The sequence below is a fragment of the Helianthus annuus genome, chromosome 2 (genome assembly GCF_002127325.2).
Source record: "Helianthus annuus cultivar XRQ/B chromosome 2, HanXRQr2.0-SUNRISE, whole genome shotgun sequence".
NCBI lineage: Eukaryota > Viridiplantae > Streptophyta > Magnoliopsida > Asterales > Asteraceae > Helianthus > Helianthus annuus.
Window position 1 is genome coordinate 49,479,539 of NC_035434.2, and position 27,853 is coordinate 49,507,391.

Here is a 27,853-nt window from a genome sequence, read left to right on the forward strand (position 1 = left end):
ATAAAGTAAAATCAAAACTACAAAAACAATTTATCCTTTCACTATGTCATATCTGAAATTAACCTAACTATCATCACCAAAAATACAAATTCAAATATCACAAAACTTTCAACCTAATTTGAAATAACCGCATCTACTAACAAATCCACATCAAGATTAAAGATAAATCAACATTTAGAACCTAACCTGAGTCGATTCATCACAAAACACATGCGAAAATCCTTCGTAAACCTCAGATTTCGTCGTTCGAACATCCGTCAACCGCTTCACCAGAAAAGTAAGAATCACAAAAGAACATGGTAAGATATATAACACTCATTGCAACAACATCAGAACATCAAACGGATCCCTTGTTCAAATCTGTGGATCCCTTGCCAGATAAAGCTTGTGATAGATCTCATGAAACCCTAGATCTGCTCATCAAACGGATATGGTGATAGATTCAAACGGATCTGGTGATAGATCTCATGAAACCCTAGATCGCCGAGAAGAGAGAGAGAAGAGAGAGAGAAGAAGATCTGATGTTGTTTTGTGAGATGTGTGAGCATTGAGAGAGAAAGCATATGGTGATCCGTGTGAAGTCAAATGGACGGTCCCGATGTTGATCCGATGTTGATCCGTGTGAGAAAGTTAAACATTTGGACGGCAGATGTATACCCTTGTAAAGGGTAAAAGGGTTTGTGTTTTCTTGTGCCTTAACAGTTGTACATTGTGCATTAAGTGTTTTTTCAACACCTTGTTCAATTACCATCTTGTCCTTCACATATGTTTATTAAAGTAGTATATATATATATATATATATGAAACAAATATACGCAAAACAAACCCATCATACATGTACATGTGAACGAGGTTCACCGAACTTAAAAAAATATATTTTAAAGAATATATATTTCACACAACGAACTTACACCCATGTGTGGCACAGAGACGCTATTGGGCTAGGCCTACTTATACCGTGCGAGACACGGGGATTCAAATGGGCTAGGCCCATTCTTGTTGTGCAAGGCACAAAGACATTCATAGGCTAGGCCCACTTATACCATGCGAGACAAGGAGTTCAAATGGGCTAGGCCCATTCTTACTTGTGCGAGGCACAAGGACTTTCATGGACTAGGCCTACATATGATCGTGTGAGGCACAAAGACTCACAAAGGGCAAGGCTCGTTTGTAAACATTATGAATGCATGAATATATATATAAAAAGAAGTATATATATTAAAACGAACATACGGAACAAATGCCAACATATTTAAAATACACATGGGTTCCAAATTAATAACAAATACAATAACGTTCCAGATGATCAACGTGTACGCGATTTAACATACACACAAGTGTCTAATGGGTTAGAGCACTTGTAGGTTATTACGCGTTGTTGGATACCCGTTTTGCTAGCACACTAATACGGACACAAACTAGTGAGTTCATGTCCCCCTTTTCTTTTAAATGCTTTCAGTTTTATAACTCTCGGGGGGAATACATGTTAACTTAGGTATGGTTAAGCTATGGAATGAAATACCGGATCATGTGCGAATGGGTGCAAAACTTAGGCACCATTAATCCTGTTAAGGACGAAGGAACAAAAGGGGTAGATCTATCGGGTATGGGCGAGCCCCACTCATGGGTCCTTGTGAGGCCACATGGAGTGCTTTTGTGTCCCAGTCGAGGGTAATCGACATTAAATCGTCTATGGGTTGAGTGCTTCCTATGTGGGCACACATATTAATGTCCTTGAAAAACATAACATTAATAATCAATGAGTTCATTGACGCTTTACATACCAGCTATCGATAGTCAAACTTTCAAATGTTTTTAAGATTCATTTGATGCGTGCACTATTAAAGTGGTGTTAGGTGAAAGTTGAGTGGGAAATGGTGAAAATTGAGATTGTTGACGCGGGTTTGCAGCTTGCTTGTCTGGATTTCCCGAGTTCTCCATCGCTTTGGTTGTAGGTATTGGAGATTGTAGCACTTTGTTCTCTCGATGTATGACTCGGGTTTGCCAGACTGTTCCTTCAATTTCTGGATCGAATACTAGTGGCGAAGACTTCCTGGATTTCCGAGTATGATGCATGCACGAATAAAGTCACCTGCACAAGCACAAACAAGAAAATGCGCGTAATACTGGCAAAGAAAGAAATAAATACTCTTTTTGGATTTTTTTATAATTTTTAGGAAAAATACATAAAACGAAACGCTTTGCGCACGACTCCCCGGCAACGGCGCCATTTTTATGACTATCGTGAGTGTCAATCAAAAACCTATTTAACCTAAATAGATAAGATAAGCAGGGTATCGAACTAAAGGAGTATTGTGGAAAGCGTTATGCATTAAGAACTAATAAACTAATTTCAAAAATATAAACTTTGTTTGTTTGAGAGTTAATTAAACTACTAATTACTATAAATGAAGTTGTAAACAGTTGGAGAAACAATGCTTCCTCTGGATTTTAGATTCAAAGCAACGCAAATTACGTGTTTAAATTGTGACAATCACATAGACATGATTGTTTAATTCGGTTAACTGATTGTTATTACCCTAAGACTACTTACTTTGATTGTAAAAACAATGGAAGGTTATCATAAGAATAATCAATTGGAATTGCTAACCCTAACCCCCTGTCAAATGTATCGCAATTATTAGAAATCTCGGGAATTGAATGAATTAAAATCAAGAATTAAAGTAAAACCAATCGTCTACTATTCAATTAATCAAACCAAATTGTAAAAAGCATCGAATGCTTAGAGTACCGATTTCACAGACTATTTTAAACACATAAAACTCGATAACTTACAAGAATCCTCCATCCGGAGGAAACCATAAAATAATTAGCCGCTCATGTTGGTTGATTGATCGTCAAAAGCTTGATTAATGGCTAAATTCATGATCTCGATCTTGATTATGATCGAAAATATGATGATGATGGGTGAAGAATAGTGCTAAAGTAGCTTCCTTGCTTCCAAAAATTCGTAGGTGAATGAATTCTACTTAGTTAGGGTTTTAAAAACCCTTTAAATCACCATATAAAAGTCAACATACGCGCATTCCCGATCCCCGTCGTAGCCTTATGGACCGTTTGATAACCTTGCTTACGGTCCGTATGGCAATCGTAAGTTACGGTTTCAGATGTAAGCTACGCTCTGAAGCTGCTGTTTATGTTTTGGCTTACCAGTTTCAACCATAGGCTACGTTCAGATAGTCATAGCCTACGTTGTACATGTGGACTCCATATTTAGCTGTAATTTCAACTTTCCATTAATTACCGAATGGCCCCTGAACTTTTTTATTTCGCATTTCTTGTATTTCCAAGCCATTTTCTGACCCGAAATAACTACCGATTAATGAGATTTACCTTGTTTATCATCCTCGAGCATTCCGCATCTTCACCAAGTGTTCCAACTCTACCAAATTAAGTGATTTACCTGTAAAACCACAAACTTCCGTAGTGAACATATTCAAAGCGCATAATCGCTTACAACACAATAAAATACGTATTATAACAAACTTAAGGCTCGTGTTTCACACTCTCCATCAGTTGGTCATCGGTGTGGACCTTAACAACATCGATAAGTCTTTTATCAAAACAATCACGTATGAAGTGATACTTGATCTCGATGTGTTTGGTCTTTGAATGCTGCACAGGATTTCTAGTGATCTGTAAGGCAGTAGAATTATCAATGAAAATAGTAGTTAGGAATTCAAAACCATTATCGCACATTTGCTGTGGGGGTCCACAAGACTTGGGAGCAACAACTTGAAGCTGCAATGTACTCGACTTCATATGTTGATGTAGCTACACAATTCTGCTTCTTGCACTTCCAGGTGACCAGGCAATTTCCTAAAAACTAACATACAGTCGTTGGGATTTGCCGTCGATTTTGCAGCCACCAAAATTAGAATCACTGAATGCGATCAAGTCGAACCTTCAAATAGTAGAAAATTCTTTTTACAACAATTAGATAAGAGGCCTTCGGGTTGGCTTGATATTGGGCAGGCAGGCACGTAGGATACATGATGTCGGGCCTCGAGTCAGTGAGATACATGATAGATCCGATCATTGTTCGGTACAGTGAAGGGTCAATGTTTTCACCCTTCAAGTCCGGAGTAATCCCGTGATTCTGCAGAGGTGGGACTGGGGTACCTATGGGCGTTGCTTCGGACATCTGGAACCGGCTCAAGATATCTCTGACATATTTTGTCTGACTGATGAAATCCAAGACTCCATTTGTTGAACTTGTAGGCCCAAGAAGAAATTCATTTCCCTCATCACGCTCATCTCGAATTTCTCTTGCATAACACGCTCGAATTCCCTCCACAAGACATCATTAGTGGAACCAAAAATAATATCATCTACGTATACCTGTGTGACAACTCGAAATCTAGAACCTTTCGTTGTGTCTTGATGAAACTTGTTTGTACATTATGTGACTAGTTAACTGATTAAACTTAATGATAAACGTGAACTTTTATGTGCTTTGTTATGTGTGCATTCGTATGTATCTATGTATGTATGCGAGCCGAGAACCCAACACGAAACAACAAGGACCCGACTCGAGACCATGTGGTCTCGAGTGAACCGTAACCATTAGGCCGGTTTGGGCCTTTGGCCGGTTGGGCCATTTGGGCCGAAAACCCTTAGCCGAAACCCATGAAGGGTGCACCACTTGGAACTTGACTATATATATAAACCACCCTTAGTCATTTTTACCATTTGTTGAACAAGGACACACACACACTCTCCTACTTCTCTCTCACTAAAAACTCTAGAACACAAACACACCACCAAGTTTTCGGATCCAATCGGTTGGCACAAGAACTCTCGGATTTAGAACTTTGGATCGGCACACACCCACACTTCACCAACCGGTTAGTATTTCTTGATATGTTAGTAGTTCATGTTGTGTTTTGGTGCTTGGATTGATGATTATGACAATATGATTTATGCATGAATGTTCTTATTAATTGTTGTCAAAAAGAATGATATCACATGAATGATGTTTAATGTGTGTTAAAAAGTTTTAATGATTGAATGTGTTGCTAAAGAACTCATGATACCTTGTGTTTAATGAAGTTCAAACTACTAGTTATTGATAATACATGAAATCGGGTTGCACTTGTCATGAAATCGGACCTATATGAAAACCGAGTTGTGTGTTATGCTAAGAGTTTTGATGTTTGTTCATAGTTTTGGTTGAATAAGTGCTAAATATGATATGAACTTGATGAATATGGGTTTGAATATATGAAGAACACTTTGAATAATAGTTGAAGATATGAAAACCCTTGTGATTTTTGATCCATTTTGACTAATAGCCTGATTAGGAAAACTGTTAGTGGAATTCTATTGGTTGTTTCCTGATTTGGGCCTGATTACATTGTACCATTAAACTGACCATACCTGAATCAACACTGAACGTGAAAATGACAGCATACCGACTCGCAATCACACGGTTGCGACTCGCAACCACAGCGTGTCAACTCGAGATCACGCGGTTGCGACTCGCAACCATAACAGGACAAGCCGAGACCACAGGTTACGAGTCCCGTTGCGACTCGAGACCTCAGCATGATTAGCCGAAACCATGGTTGCGACACCGGTTGCGACTCGCAACCATTTATGATCAAACAACATGACTCGAGACCATGCTTGCGAGTCCGGTTGCGACTCGAGACCACACTTATGGGCCTAAGTTGGTGGGCCGGCCTTGTGGACTTCTGTGTTAACTGATTAATACGTGAATTGGGCTTAGGTAGAACTTGTGGGCCAAATGTGATACTGTGCACTGTTGTTAAACTGCCATGATAGAAACTGTATGCCGTAACTGCTACTTGTACGCACACTGCTTGGTTTGAATCTGATTATAAGTGATATCCATGTTAGGGTGTAATTGACTACTTGCGACTTGATTGACTTTTGTGATTAACTGCCGAGCAAACCAAGGTGAGTTCACACCCTCTACAAAGCATGGGATTCCCTGGGTTGGGAACGGGGTTAAGGAACGTGGATTCCTCGTCCTCCTTGGGTAGGACGTCAGTGGTTCAGGAATGTGATTCCTCGTCCGGACGGACGGATAAACGTACTAGACTAAAACTCTATCACGAAGTCCCTCCTTTTTGTATCGACTAATCGCCGGGCCAATGGCGAGCGGGTCATTAGTTAGATAGCGCTATTTAGGTCTGACAAGCCTCACACCGTGCCGCAGAGGACGGGCGTGAACTAATGGATCTGGGGCACGTCAATGATGATAGACATTGATGTTTTCAGGGCACATAAACATGACTACAGTCAGCAGTCGATATGGTAACGAGTCTAGTGTACGCATGGGGTAGCCCCCACGGCCGAAATGCCTGATAACTAACATGGGGTAGCCCCCACGGCTGGAATGCCGGAGTAACTGGGAATGAACATGTCACGTTTTTAAACTTTGGGGTAACCCCCACGGCAGGATGCCAGTTAAAGGAAACTGTTTTTGAAACAACTAAAACGAACACCCAACCGTGAACTCACTCAACTAGTTGTTGACTCGTTACTACATGCTTTGCAGGACCATAGATACTCAGCTGGAGCTTGCATGGAGGAGGATCGTTGTGGGACACGGATTGCTACGTGCTATGTTAAACTTGAAACTTTTGAACTTATGTTATAACTTTAAACTTATGCTTCCGCTTGCAACTTAAACTTAATTGTTTTGAAACACCAATCGTATTGGTTAAACTTTTATGATCTTTATATGCTTGTTCAGTATGATTGGTGGCTGGATCCTGGTCAGTCACGCCTCCAAGCGGTAGTACTCCGCAGGTGGGATTTTGGGGGTGTGACAGATTGGTATCAGAGCCATTGGTTATAGTGAACTTGGTTTTAATAAAGGAGAAACGTTTTTGTTAAAACCAGACTATAACCGGTTTAGTGCTCAACGGTCCACAACGACACTTCGCTCTTCATGCAAGGCTCGACGTTCTAGGTAATACGATGTGCGAATATTGCCTACTTGTTAGTTACGTAGTACATTGCTCATGGTATGCTTGATTAGTATGACTACTGTTGTTTGAACACGTGTGTGCTTACTCTGTCCTACTATCGTACTTTCGCGAACCTCCCTCACACGTATTACTCTTATTATGAAGAACCATGTCTGGACGCGTTAACATGACACAAGCCCAGTTGACGGCTTTGATCAACGAACGAGTTGCCGCAGCGCTTGCAGCTGCAAACGCAGGAGGTATATCCTGCAGTCCGAAATTGTTCTAGGATCATTTGGATCCTACTCTCGTGAACCAACCTTTGTGTTAAACTCTGTCTTTCTTTCACCTACCTTAGGTCAATATGCTCAGGCATCGGTGTGTACTTTTAAGACCTTTATGGACTGTCGACCCACAACTTTTAGCGGAACTGAAGGAGCAGTAGGTCTCCTACACTGGTTTGAGAAACTGGAGTCTGTGTTTGAAATGTGTGAATGCCCTGAAGCGCGCAGGGTAAAGTATGCTACTGGTACTCTCGAGGGTTTGGCCCTCACGTGGTGGAATGCTCAAGTGCAGATGTTAGGGTTGGTTGCTGCCAACGCCACCCCATGGGAAAACTTCAAGGAAATGATCAGGGAGGAGTACTGCAGTCGTGACGACATTCACAAGCTGGAAGATGAATTCTACAATCTCAAGATGACGGGGTCAGAGATTGAGGCATACACTAAGAGATCGCATGAGCTTGCCTTGTTGTGTCCTACTATGGTGGACCCTCCGTATAAGCGAATTGAACTCTACCTCAAGGGCTTGGTGCCAGAGATCCAAAGTTATGTGACTTCAGCAAACTTGACCACTATCCAGCAGGTTGTACAGTTGGCTCACCGTCTCACTGATCAGGCGGTGGAGCAGAACAAGTTACCGAAGCGTATAGGTGCTACAACTACTTCTGGTGCTTCTAGTGGGGATAAACGGAAATGGGATGGAACTTCAAGCAGGGGTTCAACTTCGGTGCAAACTCAGTCTCAGCAGAGAAAGACGGATGATCACAAGAGCCCCAGTCAGCAGTCATCTGGTGGTCAAAGTCATGGTGGGTACAAAGGAAATCACCCCAAATGCAATCGTTGCAACCTACACCACAGTGGGCCATGCACCAGGGGCAACTGTCATCGGTGCAACAAGCCTGGTCATGTTGCAAAGGATTGCAGGAGCGCATATCCCGCCAATCAGAATCGTCAGCAACCTCAGCAGAACCAGCGACAGCAGCAGGGTAACAACAAAGGGTGCTTTCAGTGTGGAGCTGAAGGCCACTTCAAGAAAGATTGTCCCCAACTGAACCAGAACAACAACAACAACAATCAGGGGAATGGTAACAATGGGAACAACAACAACAATGGTGCTAGGGGACGAGTGTTCGTGATTGGTCAAGGTGAAGCAAGGAATGATCCCAACGTGGTGACGGGTAAGTTCCTTCTCGACGACTTTTATGTTACAGTCTTATTTGATTCGGGTGCCGATACTAGCTATGTGTCACTAGAAGTTAGTAAGATGCTTAAGCGTATTCCTACACCCCTGAGCGACAAGCACAGTGTAGAGCTAGCAAATGGTAAGAGTTTGGAAGCCTCACACGTAGTCAAGGGTTGCCAGCTTATTCTCGCTAACCAGACCTTCTCTGTTGATCTTATTCCTATTGTCTTGGGTAGTTTCGACGTTGTCATTGGGATGGATTGGTTATCCCGACACCGAGCAGAGATTCTTTGCAACGAGAAGATCGTTCGTATTCCTGGTTTAGGTAGTGAACCTCTCATGATTCGTGGCGACAAGAGAAGTGCTGTTGAGAACATCATCTCTCTTCTTAAGGCCCAGAAGTGCTTACGAAAGGGGCACACTGCGATTTTGGCTCTAGTTACTGACACCACAGAGAAGGAGAAGAAGCTAGAAGATTTTCCCGTTGTACGCGACTATCCTGAGGTATTCCCTGAGGAATTACCTGGTCTTCCGCCCCATCGCCAAGTCGAGTTTCAGATTGAACTAGCTCCTGGAGCTGCGCCTGTAGCCCGTGCACCTTATCGATTAGCGCCATCAGAATTGGAAGAACTCTCCACGCAACTACAAGAACTCTTGGATAAGGGTTTCATTCGTCCTAGCTCATCGCCTTGGGGAGCCCCAGTACTTTTTGTGAAGAAGAAGGATGGTACCTTCAGAATGTGTATCGACTATCGTGAACTCAACAAGGTGACTGTGAAGAATCGTTATCCTCTACCGCGTATTGACGACTTGTTCGACCAGTTGCAGGGGTCGAGCTACTATTCAAAGATCGATCTGAGATCGGGATATCACCAGTTGAGAGTTCGAGAAGAGGATGTCTCTAAGACAGCCTTTAGAACTCGTTATGGGCACTATGAGTTTCTGGTCATGCCGTTTGGGCTGACGAACGCACCGGCAGTTTTTATGGATTTGATGAACCGAGTTTGCAAACCGTACCTGGACAAGTTTGTTATAGTCTTCATCGACGACATCCTGATCTATTCTAAGAGCAAAGAGGAGCACGAACAGCATCTACGACTTATTCTGGAACTCCTTCGGAAGGAACAGCTTTACGCGAAGTTCTCGAAATGCGACTTCTGGCTTCGAGAGGTCCATTTCCTAGGGCATGTGGTGAACAAGGATGGGATTCACGTTGATCCATCCAAAGTGGACTCTATTAAGAACTGGCCTGCGCCTCGCACACCAAAGGAGATTCGCCAATTCTTGGGATTGGCAGGTTACTACAGGAGATTCATTAAGGATTTCTCTAAGATCGCGCAGCCTCTCACCGTACTAACGCAGAAAGGCGTTGTCTATCACTGGGGAAATGCACAAGAGTTAGCTTTTCAGCATCTAAAGGATAGACTTTGTAGTGCACCTATCCTTTCACTGCCAGAGGGCACAGAAGATTTTGTGGTTTACTGTGACGCATCAATTCAAGGTCTTGGTTGTGTATTGATGCAACGAGATAAAGTCATAGCCTACGCCTCACGACAACTCAAAGTTCACGAGAAGAACTACACTACACATGATTTAGAGCTGGGAGCTGTTGTTTTCGCACTTAAGCTATGGCGGCATTACCTATACGGAACCAAGTGCGCCATCTACACTGACCACAGGAGTTTAGAGCACATATTCAAGCAGAAGGAACTGAATATGCGGCAGCGACGATGGGTCGAGCTGCTGAATGACTACGAGTGCTCTATCAGGTATCACCCGGGCAAGGCCAATGTTGTGGCCGACGCCCTGAGTCGAAAAGACACTACGCCTAAGCGCGTAAGAGCTTTACAACTCACGATCCATTCTAGTCTACCTTCGCAGATACGAGCTGCTCAGATAGAAGCACTGAAACCAGAGAACGTTAGAGCTGAAGCCCTACGCGGGTCAAGGCAACGCTTAGAACAGAAAGAAGACGGTGCTTACTACGTAACAGGACGCATCTGGGTCCCACTCTATGGCGACCTACGAGAACTCGTGATGGATGAAGCGCACAAATCCCGCTACTCGGTACACCCTGGTTCGGACAAAATGTACCACGATATTAAAACTACGTATTGGTGGCCTAGCATGAAGGCCCACATAGCAACTTATGTCAGCAAGTGTTTGACTTGTGCGCGAGTTAAGACGGAATATCAGAAACCCTCAGGCCTACTTCAGCAACCAGAGATACCACAATGGAAATGGGAGCAAATTTCCATGGATTTCGTTACTAGCCTACCTAGATCACAGCGCGGAAACGATACTATCTGGGTGATCGTGGATCGACTCACGAAATCCGCACACTTCTTGGCAATCAAAGAAACAGACAAATTCTCCACTCTAGCGGAAATATACCTCAAGGAAGTTGTTTCGAGGCACGGGGTGCCCACCTCTATCATCTCGGATCGAGATGCACGTTTTACTTCGGAACTGTGGCAAGCAATGCACAAGTCTTTTGGCTCACGTCTAGATATGAGCACAGCGTATCACCCACAGACGGACGGGCAGTCCGAGCGAACTATTCAGACATTAGAGGACATGCTTCGCGCTTGTGTAATCGACTTTGGCAACAGCTGGGAAAGGCATCTGCCACTTGTGGAATTTTCATACAATAACAGCTACCACACCAGCATTAAAGCTGCTCCGTTCGAGGCATTGTACGGACGTAAATGCCGGTCACCCCTCTGTTGGGCAGAGGTGGGGGATAGTCAAATCACTGGTCCAGAACATGTGGTAGACACTACTGAGCGGATTGCTCAAATACGACAACGCATGGCGGCGGCTCGAGACCGTCAGAAGGCCTACGCCGACAAGGGCAGGAAGCCACTTGAGCTCCAGGTTGGGGAGCGGGTATTACTCAAAGTTTCACCCTGGAAGGGTGTGGTTCATTTTGGTAAACGAGGCAAACTCAACCCACGATACGTTGGACCTTTCGAAATCCTTGAGAAAATAGGCAAGGTGGCCTACAGACTGAACTTACCAGCAGAACTCGGTGCAGTTCACAACGTTTTCCATGTGTCGAATCTGAAGAAGTGTCTGTCAGATGAGACGCACGTAGTTCCTCTGAAGGAACTCACGATCGACGAACAGTTGAAATTCGTCGAAGAACCAGTCAAGATCACGGACCGGGATGTTAAGGTCCTCAAGAGCACTAGAATACCTCTTGTTCGAGTTCGTTGGAACTCACGTCGCGGCCCAGAGTTCACTTGGGAGCGCGAAGATCGGATAAAACAAAAGTATCCCCAACTGTTTGAGAACAGTACAAACGCTACTGAGGCTGAAGCTACGGAATTTCGGGACGAAATTCCAGATCAACGAGGGGTGGATGTGACACCCCAGGAGAACCAGGAAAACCATGCAACTTGACTAGCTTCCTCAGTGAGTGCCATCAAATTTCGGGACGAAATTTCTTTCAACTTGGGGATGATGTGACAACTCGAAATCTAGAACCTTTCGTTGTGTCTTGATGAAACTTGTTTGTACATTATGTGACTAGTTAACTGATTAAACTTAATGATAAACGTGAACTTTTATGTGCTTTGTTATGTGTGCATTCGTATGTATCTATGTATGTATGCGAGCCGAGAACCCAACACGAAACAACAAGGACCCGACTCGAGACCATGTGGTCTCGAGTGAACCGTAACCATTAGGCCGGTTTGGGCCTTTGGCCGGTTGGGCCATTTGGGCCGAAAACCCTTAGCCGAAACCCATGAAGGGTGCACCACTTGGAACTTGACTATATATATAAACCACCCTTAGTCATTTTTACCATTTGTTGAACAAGGACACACACACACTCTCCTACTTCTCTCTCACTAAAAACTCTAGAACACAAACACACCACCAAGTTTTCGGATCCAATCGGTTGGCACAAGAACTCTCGGATTTAGAACTTTGGATCGGCACACACCCACACTTCACCAACCGGTTAGTATTTCTTGATATGTTAGTAGTTCATGTTGTGTTTTGGTGCTTGGATTGATGATTATGACAATATGATTTATGCATGAATGTTCTTATTAATTGTTGTCAAAAAGAATGATATCACATGAATGATGTTTAATGTGTGTTAAAAAGTTTTAATGATTGAATGTGTTGCTAAAGAACTCATGATACCTTGTGTTTAATGAAGTTCAAACTACTAGTTATTGATAATACATGAAATCGGGTTGCACTTGTCATGAAATCGGACCTATATGAAAACCGAGTTGTGTGTTATGCTAAGAGTTTTGATGTTTGTTCATAGTTTTGGTTGAATAAGTGCTAAATATGATATGAACTTGATGAATATGGGTTTGAATATATGAAGAACACTTTGAATAATAGTTGAAGATATGAAAACCCTTGTGATTTTTGATCCATTTTGACTAATAGCCTGATTAGGAAAACTGTTAGTGGAATTCTATTGGTTGTTTCCTGATTTGGGCCTGATTACATTGTACCATTAAACTGACCATACCTGAATCAACACTGAACGTGAAAATGACAGCATACCGACTCGCAATCACACGGTTGCGACTCGCAACCACAGCGTGTCAACTCGAGACCACGCGGTTGCGACTCGCAACCATAACAGGACAAGCCGAGACCACAGGTTACGAGTCCCGTTGCGACTCGAGACCTCAGCATGATTAGCCGAAACCATGGTTGCGACACCGGTTGCTAATCAGGCTAAAGATCTCCTCGGTCTTCATAAAGAATTTAGTGGATCGGAGAAGAAGAAGGTCGCGATTCAAGGAATAATAATGACTGCTTGCTGGAGTTTATGGCAGGCAAGAAATAGTGCTAAATTCTCGAGCTCTCAGGTTAGGATTGAAATAAACATTAGTGAAGTTAAAGCTTTGAATTTTCTTTGGTTTTCTAGTAGATCTAAGTATAAAGGGATAGAATGGAAAGATTGGTGTAATTTCGTAAATATGTGATGTTGTAGCTGTTGTTGTCGGCCCGTTTTGGGTCGGCGCTCGTTGTTAATGAAAGTTACTTTTCAAAATAATAATAATAATAATAATAATAATAATAATAATAATAATAATAATAATAATAATAATAATAATAATAATAAACGGCAAACTAAAGCTAGCTATAATGTATAATGTGTACACCTTTCTATTTTAAACTTTTTCTTTTCTTTTTTCTCTATCAGTTTAAAAATACAAAAATTATAATAATAATTAACAGCAAACTAAAGCTAGCTATAATTTTACTTATTATTTATTTATTTATTTATGTATTTCTTAGTATATTTAACTTAGCCAACTTTGTTATTTCTTTTACTTTATTTTTTTAGCTCAATAAATATATTATTTCAAATATAAAAAACTTTATCATAGGACCTATTTAGGTTTTGTTGAATTGGTTTTACCAAACCTATTTTACCACTAATTGTCGATTAGTTAGGACTTAGGTGTTATTTAACGTTAATTGTCGATTATTTAGGCATTGATTTATTAGAAATTTTGTTGATTAGTTAAGACGAAGGGGCACATTTTTTCGAGCTCGGACAGGGCATCTGAATTCTAAGGGCCGGCCCTGCGTAAGCTGAAGGCGGGTTGTTGAGGTTTGCACACTTTATGACAACAATTCTTTAAGTTGTAGGATAAAGTTTGTATTACTTAGTTTGTTTTTAAATAAAAACTGTTTTGAGGTGCCTAGGATAGTGTAGCAAATTGGATATAGGAAAATTGTGCTTTGCCACTATTAACAACTTTTCCACATTTTAGTGAGAATTTGAGCCTTAAATGATTTCCATGTTTATGCTTCCTTTCGTGTGTTGTTTGAATTTATCAACATGCATGTTGCACTTATTTTAAAACTTGTACATTTTGATATATTTTGAGATCTTGGGTATGGATTTTACTCAAAGAGGACAGAGGCATTAGGAATTAGCCACTTGCTAGATACTTTAATTTGTTTGACCCGTTTGAAAATTACCAACTAGACACCAAGAGAAGAGAATTAAATAATGAGAAATAAGAAAAGAAATGGATTAAAGTGATATGGGTCAAAATTACCCAATTAAGTTTTTAGTTGTTTATTTGTTTGTGCTGGATTTTCCACTTGTTTTGTTTTAGCCAAATTTTCCATAAAATCATTTCCCTGCCTTTACCCCTAGCTTACGTACAAAAAGTGCCTTGGTTTGTGTCAGTTTTAACAGTTAGGTGGATTTGATTGATGTACAAGACTATGATAATATTGGTTCATTGTTTGGTTTCAAGTGTGAGGACATTTGACTTTGACGTGCTCTAAATTACACATTTTTTTTTATAAATATTTCCTACACTTTTTATTACTTTTTATTAGATTGAGGGTTGTTTTTATTAAAGTATACATGTATGAAATCAAGAGTTCGAAAACATAAACCATTAAATTAATATTCATATTCCATGTTACATATACTAATATTAGTTATTTTTACTTAATCGTAATTTTTCATCATGACATTTAAATGCCTTAAATTTTTCAAAGCTATATAATATGTGATTCATTAAATTCCATGATCATTTGATGTGCAGGTCTATATATTTGTAACAAGAGAAATAAACCCAGTTGGGGTTGGAGCATCATAAACCCATTTGGGCTTCAGTTAAGTGAACAAGAACTAAATGAATATGGAGTGACCATAAATTTAAGGGGTTCACTAAATGGATCACATGGGTTGAAAAGGATATTAGGAGGTGCAATGTAGGCTAGCAAAAGGAATTCTATAACTTGGACGAGATCTAGAACTTGGAAGCAAGCACACTCCATGATATTTAATTTCGCTAGACAAACGAACAAGTTAATTTAAGCTTAGCAGTCTAGTAGCTTAATTAATTTTTATATCTTTAACGATGAACCCTAACTTGGATTATGGCTTTGCATCTTTCTCAATAATGAGTAGGTAAACTTTTATAACTACCTAGGTTTGTTCTCAATTATGAGTAGGTAAACTTTTATAACTACCTAGGTTTAGATAACTTTAAATAATGTTTTGACTTTTTGATTTGATTTATTCTGATTATGATATTGTACGCTGCTGGTCTTGGTTGTGTTTAATGATTTTGTTTGACAATTTTGTTGGTCTGGTCTGGATTCATTATTGTTTTTTCATCTAAATCAAATCGGTCTTTGATGGTTAATCGGTCTTGAGCTTCTAAATTTCTAATAAGAGATAGTACAAGGTAAATTAAGCCCATTTAAAATTAACGAAGTAAAGTTTGCATCTTTTTGTAACAAATCGAGAGACGAGTTGGGATTGGTAAGTTAATTACTAGTCACTGTTTGACAGTTATGGAGTCGATAGCTCAGATTCACGTTAATTCTCGTCTGTTATTCCTAGGTATTCGGTATATCATCTTATGGTTAGCTTCATAGTTTTCGTTAGAATTGGTGTCACATATCTAATAAATTGTGAAATTTTGTATATCCGGCGATAACTGATTCCATCTTAGCACTTCTTCACTTTGTTCTAATTTTACTTAATCAACAGGTTTTTTAGGATCTTGAGCGTGTGGATTACATGCCTAGCTGCCCGATAACTATAGGATTTAGCCATCTCTTGCGGGAGGTCTTTTGGGTTAGAAATCCAGATTTTGGTCAATTGTCAGATTAGAGGTCATTGCATATTTTTCGGAATTCGAGTTCTTATTTATGATTGATTTCATATTTTGTTCTCAGTGTTCTTAATATTGTCTAGATTTTGGTTCTCTAGCTTGTTAGATTTAAGTTTTCCACTTTGTATTTGTTTTCTTAGTTGTTAGTCAAAAATCACTTTTTTTAATTATGCTAGAATTCGACGAAGGATAGTATCTAGAACGTCCACAAATTTGATGTTTGGGCTTGCTTTCTCTACTACATTGCAACCAACACACTTTAAGTAGTTGCACTAGGGACATTCAGAATGTGGCTTGGTGTTGGGTTTTGCTTTGCCCATGAGATAGCCCAATTCATCTAATTACATTACATGGATTTGTTTTTTTTTTAGCGTAAATGAATCAAGGGGTGAATACCTTAAAAAATAGCAAACAACTTACGGGTCATTGGAAACGGGCAGAGAATTTTAGATTATCGACATTTTTGTGTTGATTTTATCTTATTGCATTATGAGTTAAAATTGATGGTCTATGCTAGCTGAACTGTGGCACGTTGGGTGGTGTTTTTAGACATGATTCTCTAACTGTGGTGGTCTATTTGTATCTTCTGTTAGAAATCATAGCCCTACGGTTTGTTTGGTGGTGAATCTGACTCTTTTGGTGAATCTGTATCCAAAAGAGTCGTAGATCTATTTTTTAATTTTACGGTTTGGACCGGTGATTCGCGTCTTATTCCTATCATTGGGGTGGTTCTTCGTATGCAAGTAGGTAAAGAAAGAAAATTAGGGTTTCATTTTCTAGTGGTGATTTGTCAGACGCAAGTGACGAGAAAAAGAATTACGAGCTGGGTTCTTGGGTTTTTTTTTTGCAACTGTGAAGACCATAAAAATTTCAAGAAATCATGCACTATAGAATACTTTCAATTTCTCTATTATTAGTTTACCTCATATAGTGTAGTAAGTTCATCTAGTCTGGCAGCTCGAACTTTAGTAATATGTTGATCCAAATCGTGGTAAAATTTATCCCTTATTTTAGTAGGGTCCCAATTAGCTTGCTTAATGGTCGCATCTGCAATCTCCGAGTCAAAACTGTATATTTATAGAATCTGGAAGGAAAAAGAAGTAGTTTCTGGAAAAAAAAAAAAATGATACTAGATAGTGGTACCTTCACATAGTTCATTGAATCGTCCGACCGACTTTTTAGTGCAGTTACGAGCTGCCTCTGCAAATCCCTGTCCTTCATTCAAGGCATCCTTAAGTGCTCTTGTGAAATAATCCAAAGACTCCGATCGTATGTGTTTAAACAACTGCTTGTAGGCGGGTAGAACATGCTACAGGTAATACAAGATACCAAAATTAGTAATTACGAAATACTACACCTAAATAAAACAGAGAATATTTGCCAAGTAACATGAAACATTACTTCCATCACTTTCTCTTCCAATTGCTTTCTTTTTGCAGATACAACTTCAGCATCAAAGTACACAACCTCTTTATTATAACTGACGACAAAAATTACTAAAATATGAGCAACAAATATATGAATGTTGTAATTATAATTTATAAAAATGGTAGAATTAACACGATGTTATTACTTGGACAAACAATTTTCAAGCAGAGATCTAAGCTTCTTTGATTGAGATTTCACATCCGCTCCTAAGTCATGGCGCCAATCCTGCAACATAGATTTATTTACTTCAAACTTATGAAGGTAATGTGTCATATATGTTAGTAACATGTTGCCAAAGATATTGACAATCTTATTCTAAAACACATATATTAATGTTCTAACTTCAAATGTTTACAAGTCTTAGGGGTCAAGTGCGAACAAAAGAAGATGGTTGTTGCTGGTTAATTTTCCAATCTCGTTAATTCGTTAAGTTTAGTTCAACTTAGTTAGAAAACACAGTTATATAGTCAGGGTATAAAATGTAATTCGTAAATAGGTTGTTTAAATGTTGTGATTAGTTAGAAAATAAAGTTATGTTGTCACATAAATTTAGAAAGCTTTGCGATGTTGCAACTCCGCGTGTATAAAATACCCCTCTCCGGACTTTTAAAAATAACCACAACAATCAGAAATCGTTAATAAAAGTCGTTTCATTCATTTGACTTTAGTTATCTTCAGTTAGTTATATTGATCCAATCTTTCTCTACTACTAAGCTATCACCCTTCCAACAGCATGTTTCAATATTTCAATATTATGTTATGTTATGTCTTAGATTACAAAAAAAAAAAAAAAAAAAAAAAAAAAAATACCTTGTAGTTTACAACAAAGGAAGAATAGATATCCTCAAGAATTTTTTCACAACGTATAGTTGACACCATAATCTGGCAAACAAAAACAAAATCAACATATAGACATACAATATATGTCAGATCTTACCGAAAGTGTAAACAACATTTACCATTTGGGAAGGCAAGTCAAGATCTTTGTTCTCTTTGATTTGTTTCCAGATATTTTGTGCATTGTCGGAAAACCCTGAAGCAGGAATAACCCCTCTCCTATCATCGTTTAGACCACCAGGTGCAGTAGATTGGATGAATTTAAGTCTCAAATGTGCCACCTTTCAAGAAAGTTCTTAGTTACAATACAGAATAATGAGATACAAGAAAGTTCTTAGTTACAATATTGAATCTCATACATACTTCTTCTTTAAATTGTTTTTCCTGGTATTCATAATTAGAAAGCAATTCAACTTCAACCTGTTCATACCATCAATGAGAAGTTATAATACGGTGGATAGGCATACTAATCTTTCTTCAAAAAACATGAAAATAAAATAAAATAAATACAAGTGTTATATCCTACTTCTTACATTAAAGAATTCGCTCATATGGGTGTATTTGTGGGCTTCTGGCTTGGGAACGGAATCCCATATCTACGTCAAACAACATAGTATCAAATCCTGTGGCATAGTCGTGTTACCTTTTAAGGTGGCAAGAGATTACAAATTTAAGTATGTCTGGCCACCACCCCAACATCGTCCACTTTGTCACAATAGTTTAGCTTACTAATTTGTTTTTGTTTTGAAACATTAGGGTGTTAGGAGTGGTGCGGTAAAGTGGTTCAGCAAGGGGGTTTGCCACGCGGTAACACAGCCGCCAACCCCTTTTGCCACTCGGTTTCATTAAACATCGGTGAAGGGATGACGATGCGGTGAGGGGAGGGGAGGAAGGAGAGAGAGAGGGGGTGTGTGGGTGTCGTCCATGCCATCTCTCAACCAATCACACCTATTTCCTTTTTTTTAAAGTTTACCACTTCACCAAGTGTCTAACCATTGCCAACACTTTTGAGCATAGTTTACCACTTTGACATGGCACACTCTCATTGGTAGATTTTTTAGTTTGCCACTATCAAGTGTTTAACAACTCCTAACACCCTTAGGTAGTTAAATTTGTTAATTAAAAAAAGGAATTTAGACACAGAATTGCGTGGGATAAATTAAATACCAATTACTTATTGAGTTTGAGCCCTATGGCTCTTTACTTAAAACTCTTAATTTGTTTTATCCCATGAAACAAACTTGAACTCTTGTTTTCCTTCCTTTTCTATACAACCAACAAGATCCCCAAAATGGTATCAGCTAGTGAATGACACGCACCATCTGAAAAGACCATACCATTAAATGACAAGTGCCAATTCTTATTTTTTTTTGTAGGAAGAGCATTCGAGTCATTTAAATCGCTGGTTTATTTTTGGTAGTTAACATTGTATCATTAAAAACACCATTGAAATAAATTAAAACACATGGGCCAAAATAAAACACCATTTAAAAAAAAAATGAACTCAGTTTAACGCATTTAAAAAAATATCTGTTTCTCGATATTACAATACTATAATCAAATAATAGATAAAAAGACTCAATTTTGTGGTGTTTTTATTTAAATAATTAACTTATGAAAAAGTTATTAAATGTGACAACTCGTACTCTCATTTTCAATTATCGAGAGAAGGGTATTATTATTAAATGATCTTTTATTATTACTACCACATTTATTATTATTATCTAATAATAACAAATTCGCTACGAGAAAACGAACCACGTATATAAATTAACCCACACGTATATATATAAACCGACATAGGTACTTGGAAATTAAAACGAACAACGGGCTTAGCTAATACATAAGATTAAACGGATCCATATACTTGGGCCGAGGACAACACAACTCACACCTGCATACCCTAAAACCCTACCCTATAACAATATAACCATCCTCATTTGTTATTCCTAAAACCCCAATAACCTTCAGGCGCATACCCCTCTTGTGCGACCAAAGAATTCCGGCGACCAGAGCCGTTCTCCGGCGATCATCTCCGGCTACCGCACACCCCTAACTCCCCTCCATTACATATACACCCAACCCCCACCCCTGATTATACCCTCTGCCGCACCCACAGCACCCACCTTCTCCCTAATCTGATCGACGAACGGCCGACCATCACCACCATCGCCGTCTGGTGGCGCCGTGGTGATGAAACAGCTGAGAGAGATAAACTGTTCGGGGAGAGAGAGACGAGGAGATGAGGAGCCGGCGTCGAGCTCCGGTGAGCGGCGGCGGCAGACGGCACCGCCGACAAGGGCGCAAGATTTAAGGGCGGGGAGGGGCGCCCGACCCCCCGAACTTTTCGATCAGTAGTGTTATATATGTACGTTTCGTATAGGATTTTATAGGTATATACGTTTTCGACCCCCGGTTTTAATTTTTTGATTTATATAGCTCAAATAAAATATTTAATTAGCCCAAATATTATAGCCCAAATCATTATATTTGGTAGAATACTAGAATGTATATTATATAACCCAAATCAAATCATTATATAGCCCAACTTAAAAGCCCACCCTATAAAAAAACCAAATTCATTTACTTTGGGACATCGACCAGAAGAATAGAAGCCACAAGCCAGAACTACAGAAAGGGGGGGGGAACGCAGGTTCCAGAACTGTTCGACTTCAGCTTCTTGTTCGAGAACAGAAGTCAAAACGCTGCTCGTTGTTGTGGTCTTGTACTCTTGTTCGACATCTTCAAACTTCATAAGGGTAAAGGTATGTGTTTTTTATCTTTAGGTTTAATTTAGGGCTGCAATTTATGTGATTTAGGTTGAAATTAGGGGTGAATTTTTTTGAATTTTTGCCCTAAACTTGTTGAATCTTTCTGTAACTATATCTAATTTTATTTGTTTAATCTTATTGTGATTTGATTTAGATAGAAATTAGTGTTTGAAATTTAGAGTGATTCCTTAACTTGTTTTGTTATTAGATTATGTTATGGGAAGAATAAAATGATAACTTCTATTTTGTGTTTGAGAATGTTTTTTATTTGATATTAATGTTTGACCCGACCTGACACGACCCGAATCGAATCACCAACGTCCGACCTGAACATACACCTCAAAACTACGCGATAGAAATATTTTTCTAGGTATGTTACCTTCCAACCCCCGAACTTTTTTTTTCAAGCGCCGACGTCTGTAGCGGCGGTGGTATTTGTTTTTTCCCGACGGATTTCCGATGATGTGGAGTCCGATGATGATGAAGATGATGATTGGAGGTGCTCGACAATGACAACGGACGTCGGAGCCACAGCGTCTCGTGCTCAGTTTTGAGTTGGTTCGGGTCGGGTTCTCGGTTCAGCAGATTCATCTCGGTTCAGTTGTGTATAAGGTTCAACAAATTCATGTTCGTGTTTCGGGTGTTTGCTTCGGGTGTTTGTTCAATCGTATTTCATGACGGCAGCGGAGTTCTGGCCCGTGTACAGCGGCCGTGGCAGCGACCTGCCCCCTACCTGGAAGTCTCCTTGGTCAGTGAATGTTATTTGTGATTATCTTAGTTGTCTTGAAAACTCTATTTCTTTTGATAAATTCGTCTCGGGCATGATATATATTCGAATGTGAATATGTTTTTAGTTGAACCTGGTTGGTTTGAAGTATTTGGATAAGTCTACTAATTACTTGGTCAATTGTTGGTGCAGTGTTAAGTGTTGTAGTGTTCTCTGTTTCTTTTTAAAACCCATAACGAATATTCAAGATGATGTTATAATGATATGTTTTCTTTGGGGTATAAATTTCTTGTATGATATGTTGTTTGCATTTTTTGGACCGTATTGGGTTCCATTCTATGGAAATCTCTGAGAGCTTGTAATGGACGAAGCACACAAGTCTCGCTACTTCATACATCCAGGTTCTGACAAGATGTATCACGATCTCAAGGCCTTGTATTGGTGGCCTAACATGAACCCCATTATCGCTAAGTACGTTAGCAAATGCTTGACTTGTGCTAGAGTCAAGATCGAGTATCACAAGCCGTCAGGATTACTGCAGCAACCTGAGTTGCCGACGTGGAAATGGGAGCAAATTTCCATGGATTTTGTTACTGGCTTACCAAAGTCTTAAAACGTAAACGACACCATTTGGGTGATTGTAGACCGTTTAACAAAGTGTGCACATTTCCTCGCGATGAAAGAAACCGACAAGTTTTCAAAACTTACAGCCATCTACGTGAAAGAAGTAGTTGCTAGGCACGGAGTGCCAACATCCATTATCTCCGATCGTGACCCACATTTTACGTCTGAATTGTGGTAGACTATGCACAAATCCTTTGGCTCACATTTAGATATGAGCACCGCTTATCACCCACTAACGGATGGTCAGATGGAACATACCATCCAGACACTTGAATACATGCTAAGAGCATGCGTTATTGACCTTGGAAACGGGTGGGAACACCACTTACCTCTGGTAGAGTTTTCTTACAACAACAGCTACCACACTAACATTCGGGTAGCACCATTTGAGGCATTGTACGGTCGTAAATGTCGATCACCTTTGTTATTGGGCGGAAGTTGGCGAAAGCCAAATTACTGGCCCAGAACTTGTACTTGACACTACGGATAAGATTGCCCAGATCAGACAACGCATGGTGGCAGCTCGTGACCGTCTGAAAAGCTACGCGGATAAGCGTAGCAAACCACTAGAATTCCAGGTCGGGGACTGAGTTCTACTAAAAGTTTCACCTTGGAAAGGTGTGGTACGTTTTGGAAAAGGGGGCAAGCTTAATCCGCGATACGTTGGACCTTTCAAAACTACCGAGAGGATCGGTAAGGTAGCTTACAGACTAAACCTGCCTGAAGAGGTGAGTGCGTTACACCATGTTTTTTCATGTATCATAGCTGAAGAAGTGTTTGTCAAATGAAACTCTTGTCGTTTCTTTTAAGGAACTCACTATTGATGACCAGCTATGCTTTGTTGAAGAACCGGTTGAGATCATGGAACGATAGACCAAGACCCTCAAGCGTAGCATGATACCCCTCGTTCGAGTTCGTTGGAACTCGCGTTGTGGCCCAGAGTTTACCTGGGAACGGGAGGACCAGATGATGTGTAGGTATCCCCAGTTGTTTACAAACAATACTTCCAGCACTAAGGCCACAACTGAATTTCGGAACGAAATTCCAAACGAACAAGGGGATGATGTGACACCCCGCGAAAACATTTGAACATACTAGCTTGTCAGTGGTTGCGCGCAAAATTTCGGGACGAAATTTCTTGAAACTTGGGGATAATGTGACACTTCAGGTTTTCCCGCACAACTTCATTGTATGATACGATTATGTGAATTATTAATTGAAAACTTACGTTATAATCATTGTGTATTATGTGTATCATGTGATAAATGTGTGAAATCCTTTACTAATGTGTAACATTAATTATAATCAAACCCGTACAAAGCCCCTGACCGCACACTCTTAGCTGACCCCGTACACCCTCACTAGTCTCGCACACCCACGACATTTCTTTGTTTCTGTTGCCCAAGCCCAGTATCTTGGAGAGGCCCACCTCAAACCCTAGTAGTGACAGCAAATTATTAGGGCTCCAATCCCTAAAACATACTCTCTCTCTAACTTTCTCTCTCTAAGAAAACCCTAAAAATACATCAAGATCCTCCCTTTCTTCTTGAATCCGGCGGCAAGATCATCACCATTGAACGCCAGCAGTATCAATCTTCAAAACAGCTTGTGTTCATCGCTCGAGAGCTTCCATTTGTTGATTCTACACACCTCTCGCTTCTACTATTGAACGGTTAGTGTAATACCTCCATGTTTGAGTGATAATGTGTGATAAAGGTGTTTAGTTGCTTGATGATTTGAATGGCTAAATGAGAATGTCCGTGATTTCGTATAATTGATGCTCATGACTATGATGATGTCCTTTGCAACAATATGTTGACGTTTTGACAAGAATTATGCCATATTTGAGTAAAGGTGTGGTTGTGAAGGTTAGGAAATTGTTAAATTACCGAGTTTAGATCTTTATGAATTTGTTAAGAGTGTTGATTCTGATTTCAAAACTACATGAATGCTAATCACTACGAATATGATTATGTGAATGATGTTCTTGATTCATAAATGATGTTAGGATGAATATGCTTGTATATGATTGAATGATTTTGACATAGATCATTTGTAGCTAGGGCCGACCGAAATATGCACAGATAAATGTTGAAAGTATTATTAAGGTTATGAAGATTGATGTAAAAGAAATTATACTCTTGTCTTATCTGATTTGATCCAGTGGAATATTTGAGCAAGAAATGGTTATTGCATGTTGTTTCCATACCGTACAATTGCCCAACGTACCACTTAATCTGCACAACGTACACGACACAGCAGGTCGCACACAGGGTGTGCCACGTGTGTTGCACACCCCAAAAAGGGTACAAGCTGTGATGCATCTCGTACACCTAAGCCGAACAAGGCCGCACACCTTGTGGACCGCACAGTCCTGGTACCAGCACACAAACACACTGTACAAACCTTGAACAGCATGACCGCACACCTTGGGATGCCGCAAACTAGAATGTGGGCCGCACATTCGGTGTGGGCCATCCCATTGTGGGCCACACACTTAGTTAATAGAATGGCACCTTGATTTGGACTGCACACTCATTGTGTTGTCGCACACTCGTATTTAGTATTTAGTGGACTGCTTAAACCTAACCCGTGTTGGGTCTTTGACATCAACTATGAAGTTTAAACCTATATTTCGAACTGTATGCTTCCGCCGTTATTCTAAACTTTGTTTTGGAACTTAAAACTATGGACTTAGACTCTATTAGTCACTAATCATATTTGTTTTGATAAAATTATTTAACTATTATGATTGTTCAATATGATTGGTGGCTTGATTCTGTTCAGTCACAAGCCTCGCGGTAGTACTCTGCATGTGGAAATTTGGGGGTGTGACATTAGTTATTGTTAAAGAGACACATTAGCCCTATCTAGGTTCAAGTGTTATGAGTTCTCTATGGATTATGGTGGTGCCACTCAACGTTGAAGATGAATTATGTTGGACGAGTGACGAATATGACCCATCTATACATCGTTGACACACAAGGGAGGTATCATGATGGCGCGTTACACTATAAGAAAAAAGCTACCTTTCTAATCTCTTTCCTCAATTTAGACTTTATGATTTCAGGAGATGTCTGCCTGAGATAAAAAGATTTAAATCAAATCCACATCAAATCATGTGACCCTAACATACGGCACGAGAGACAAAAATTACCTTGGTTGTTGTATCACGTATAACAAACATTAACGTTGTTTTACGTGGACTAAATAGCCGCAACATAACCTGAAAGGTATTAGCCATAAGATTAACAAACCGATGATGTGCAATGGCTAAATTATTGATATAGATAATGCACCTGGAACACGGTTTTCAGAAGAGGTTTATTTGCAGCTTTCTCATGACCAATATCATTACACCACCTATGTAACACGATTTTATCCGGAGACAAAACATAAGTGTAAAAAGAATTCAGATGAGATCAAGAGTATCTCGAGCTGCAAAACTTACATGTTTATAATCACTATATCGGAAATGGCAATCCCAAAAAGCGCACTTTGTTTCTCAAATGCAGTATCATCCTAGCCCGGTAATTAAATTTTTAATAATGACGGTAAATAAAGAAGATGCAAACACAATACAAAAGCAAAACATATTGTGTTCACAAATATAAGAATTAACAAAATAAATGATAATTTAGAATAACCTCTCCTCGCTCTTGTCCATCTGTTCCCTCAATATCCATTACAATAGTGCAGGGTTCAATGCGAGTACATCTTGCTATCCATATACCTTGGGTGGTCTGATTCCTGGCAAGAATAACATGGAAATGAGCTATTGCAACAACAACAACAACAACAACAACAACAACAACAACAACAACAACAACAACAACAACAACAACAACAACAACAACAACAACAACAACAACAACAACAACAACAACAACAACAACAACAACAACAACAACAACAACAACAACAACAACAACAACAACAACAACAACAACAACAACAACAACAACAACAACAACAACAACAACAACAACAACAACAACAACAACAACAACAACAACAACAACAACAACAACAACAACAACAACAACAACAACAACAACAACAACAACAACAACAACAACAACAACAACAACAACAACAACAACAACAACAACAACAACAACAACAACAACAACAACAACAACAACAACAACAACAACAACAACAACAACAACAACAACAACAACAACAACAACAACAACAACAACAACAACAACAACAACAACAACAACACAACAACAACAACAACAATAATAATAATAAAAATAAAAATATCATATTTATTAGGTCATGCGTGCCTTCCCTTTGAAGCATCCATTTCTCTAAAGTTGGTATGAAAAAGATGATTTAGAAGTGTGCTTTTCCCTATAAGACACATTAATATCACAAGTTGCAAATTTATGTGTAATTAAATAAGAACATATACTAAATTTAAGAAATAGATCAAAGAGTTTAGCTTTGAATGTGGTAAACTAAACATACCACTGCTTTGTGGGCCCATGACAGCAACGATCGCATATGAACGTCCACATTCTTCAAGTTTAACTTGTTTGATAAAATTTTCAAGACCGTCTGCATTAAAAGTACCATCCCCTTCTATGAGTTGGGTTGTGTAACAGTCAGCTGCTTTATCTGAAATAAGACATCAATTTCATGATTATATACATAATCCCTTGACTTGGAGCAGCTCCATATGGAAATTCTAAGCTGGATAATTAAGATTTGAAATCAACTCATCTACTTTAATTGGATTGCAAATTAATTGTCATGTATTCCATAACAATTTGGTCCAGATTCAACCACAGACGCAAAATCTTTTGGTCAACTATCTAGTCTATAAGCTCTCATTTTCTACAAGATAACTAAAATGCAACATGCTTAAGCATACTGCACTTACACTAGAGTTAAGAAAAAGTTATACTAAAACGTGATTGGTAAAAAAGAGCAATCAGCAGCATTTAACAATGGAATGACTTAAAATTGAACTACAATCACCAAGAATTTAAAAACATTACTGATTGCATGAGCTAGCATTCCAAATCAAATAAATAGCTTACCCATCTGATTGAGATCAACTAAAGATGTGATTTGCTCTTTGATTACTAGAGGAAGAAGGAAGCACAGACAAGTCTTGTTGAGACGCTTTTAGCTATAACATGTTGATCTAGTATACAGTTTAGTGTTCCACATGTCCATTGTGGTCCCTAGAAGCAACTTGAATCCGCCCAACTGGTTGAAACTTCTTGGAAAATGACTGCAATCCTTATAAAAAATTTGAATGAGGCCAACTTCTTGGAAAATGACTGCGGTCCCTAGAATCAATTCAAATAAGTCCAACTTCTTGGAAAATGACTGCAATCCTTATAAAAAATTTGAATGAGGCCAACTTGTTGAAACTTCTTGGAAAAT

The 27,853-nt window shown here is 39.4% G+C and overlaps 1 protein-coding gene across 6 annotated transcripts; it reads right to left on the reverse strand.

Moving 5' to 3' along the window:
• Positions 1–1,742: 1,742 nt before the first annotated feature.
• LOC110913636 (protein ROOT HAIR DEFECTIVE 3 homolog 1) lies at positions 1,743–27,853 on the reverse strand. 6 transcript variants are annotated; one of them, XM_035986193.1, is made up of 18 exons: positions 27,502–27,842; positions 26,927–27,076; positions 26,743–26,809; positions 26,095–26,197; positions 25,899–25,969; positions 25,747–25,810; positions 25,605–25,673; positions 25,477–25,524; positions 18,859–18,921; positions 18,689–18,745; positions 18,448–18,606; positions 18,299–18,370; positions 17,634–17,713; positions 17,462–17,540; positions 17,204–17,369; positions 16,983–17,107; positions 3,355–3,424; positions 1,751–2,092 (listed from the first exon to the last, which is right to left on the reverse strand). In XM_035986193.1, the coding sequence occupies exons 1-17, from the start codon at positions 27,503–27,505 to the stop codon at positions 3,404–3,406; spliced, it is 1,398 nt and encodes a 465-aa protein (XP_035842086.1). In that variant the 5' UTR covers positions 27,506–27,842; the 3' UTR covers positions 1,751–2,092; positions 3,355–3,403. The 6 variants fall into 6 exon arrangements, with proteins under 6 accessions (XP_035842084.1, XP_035842088.1, XP_035842086.1 ...); XM_035986194.1 differs by lacking the exon at positions 1,751–2,092 and adding an exon at positions 2,105–3,238; XM_035986191.1 differs by lacking the exon at positions 3,355–3,424 and having other exon boundaries at positions 1,743–2,092; positions 27,502–27,845.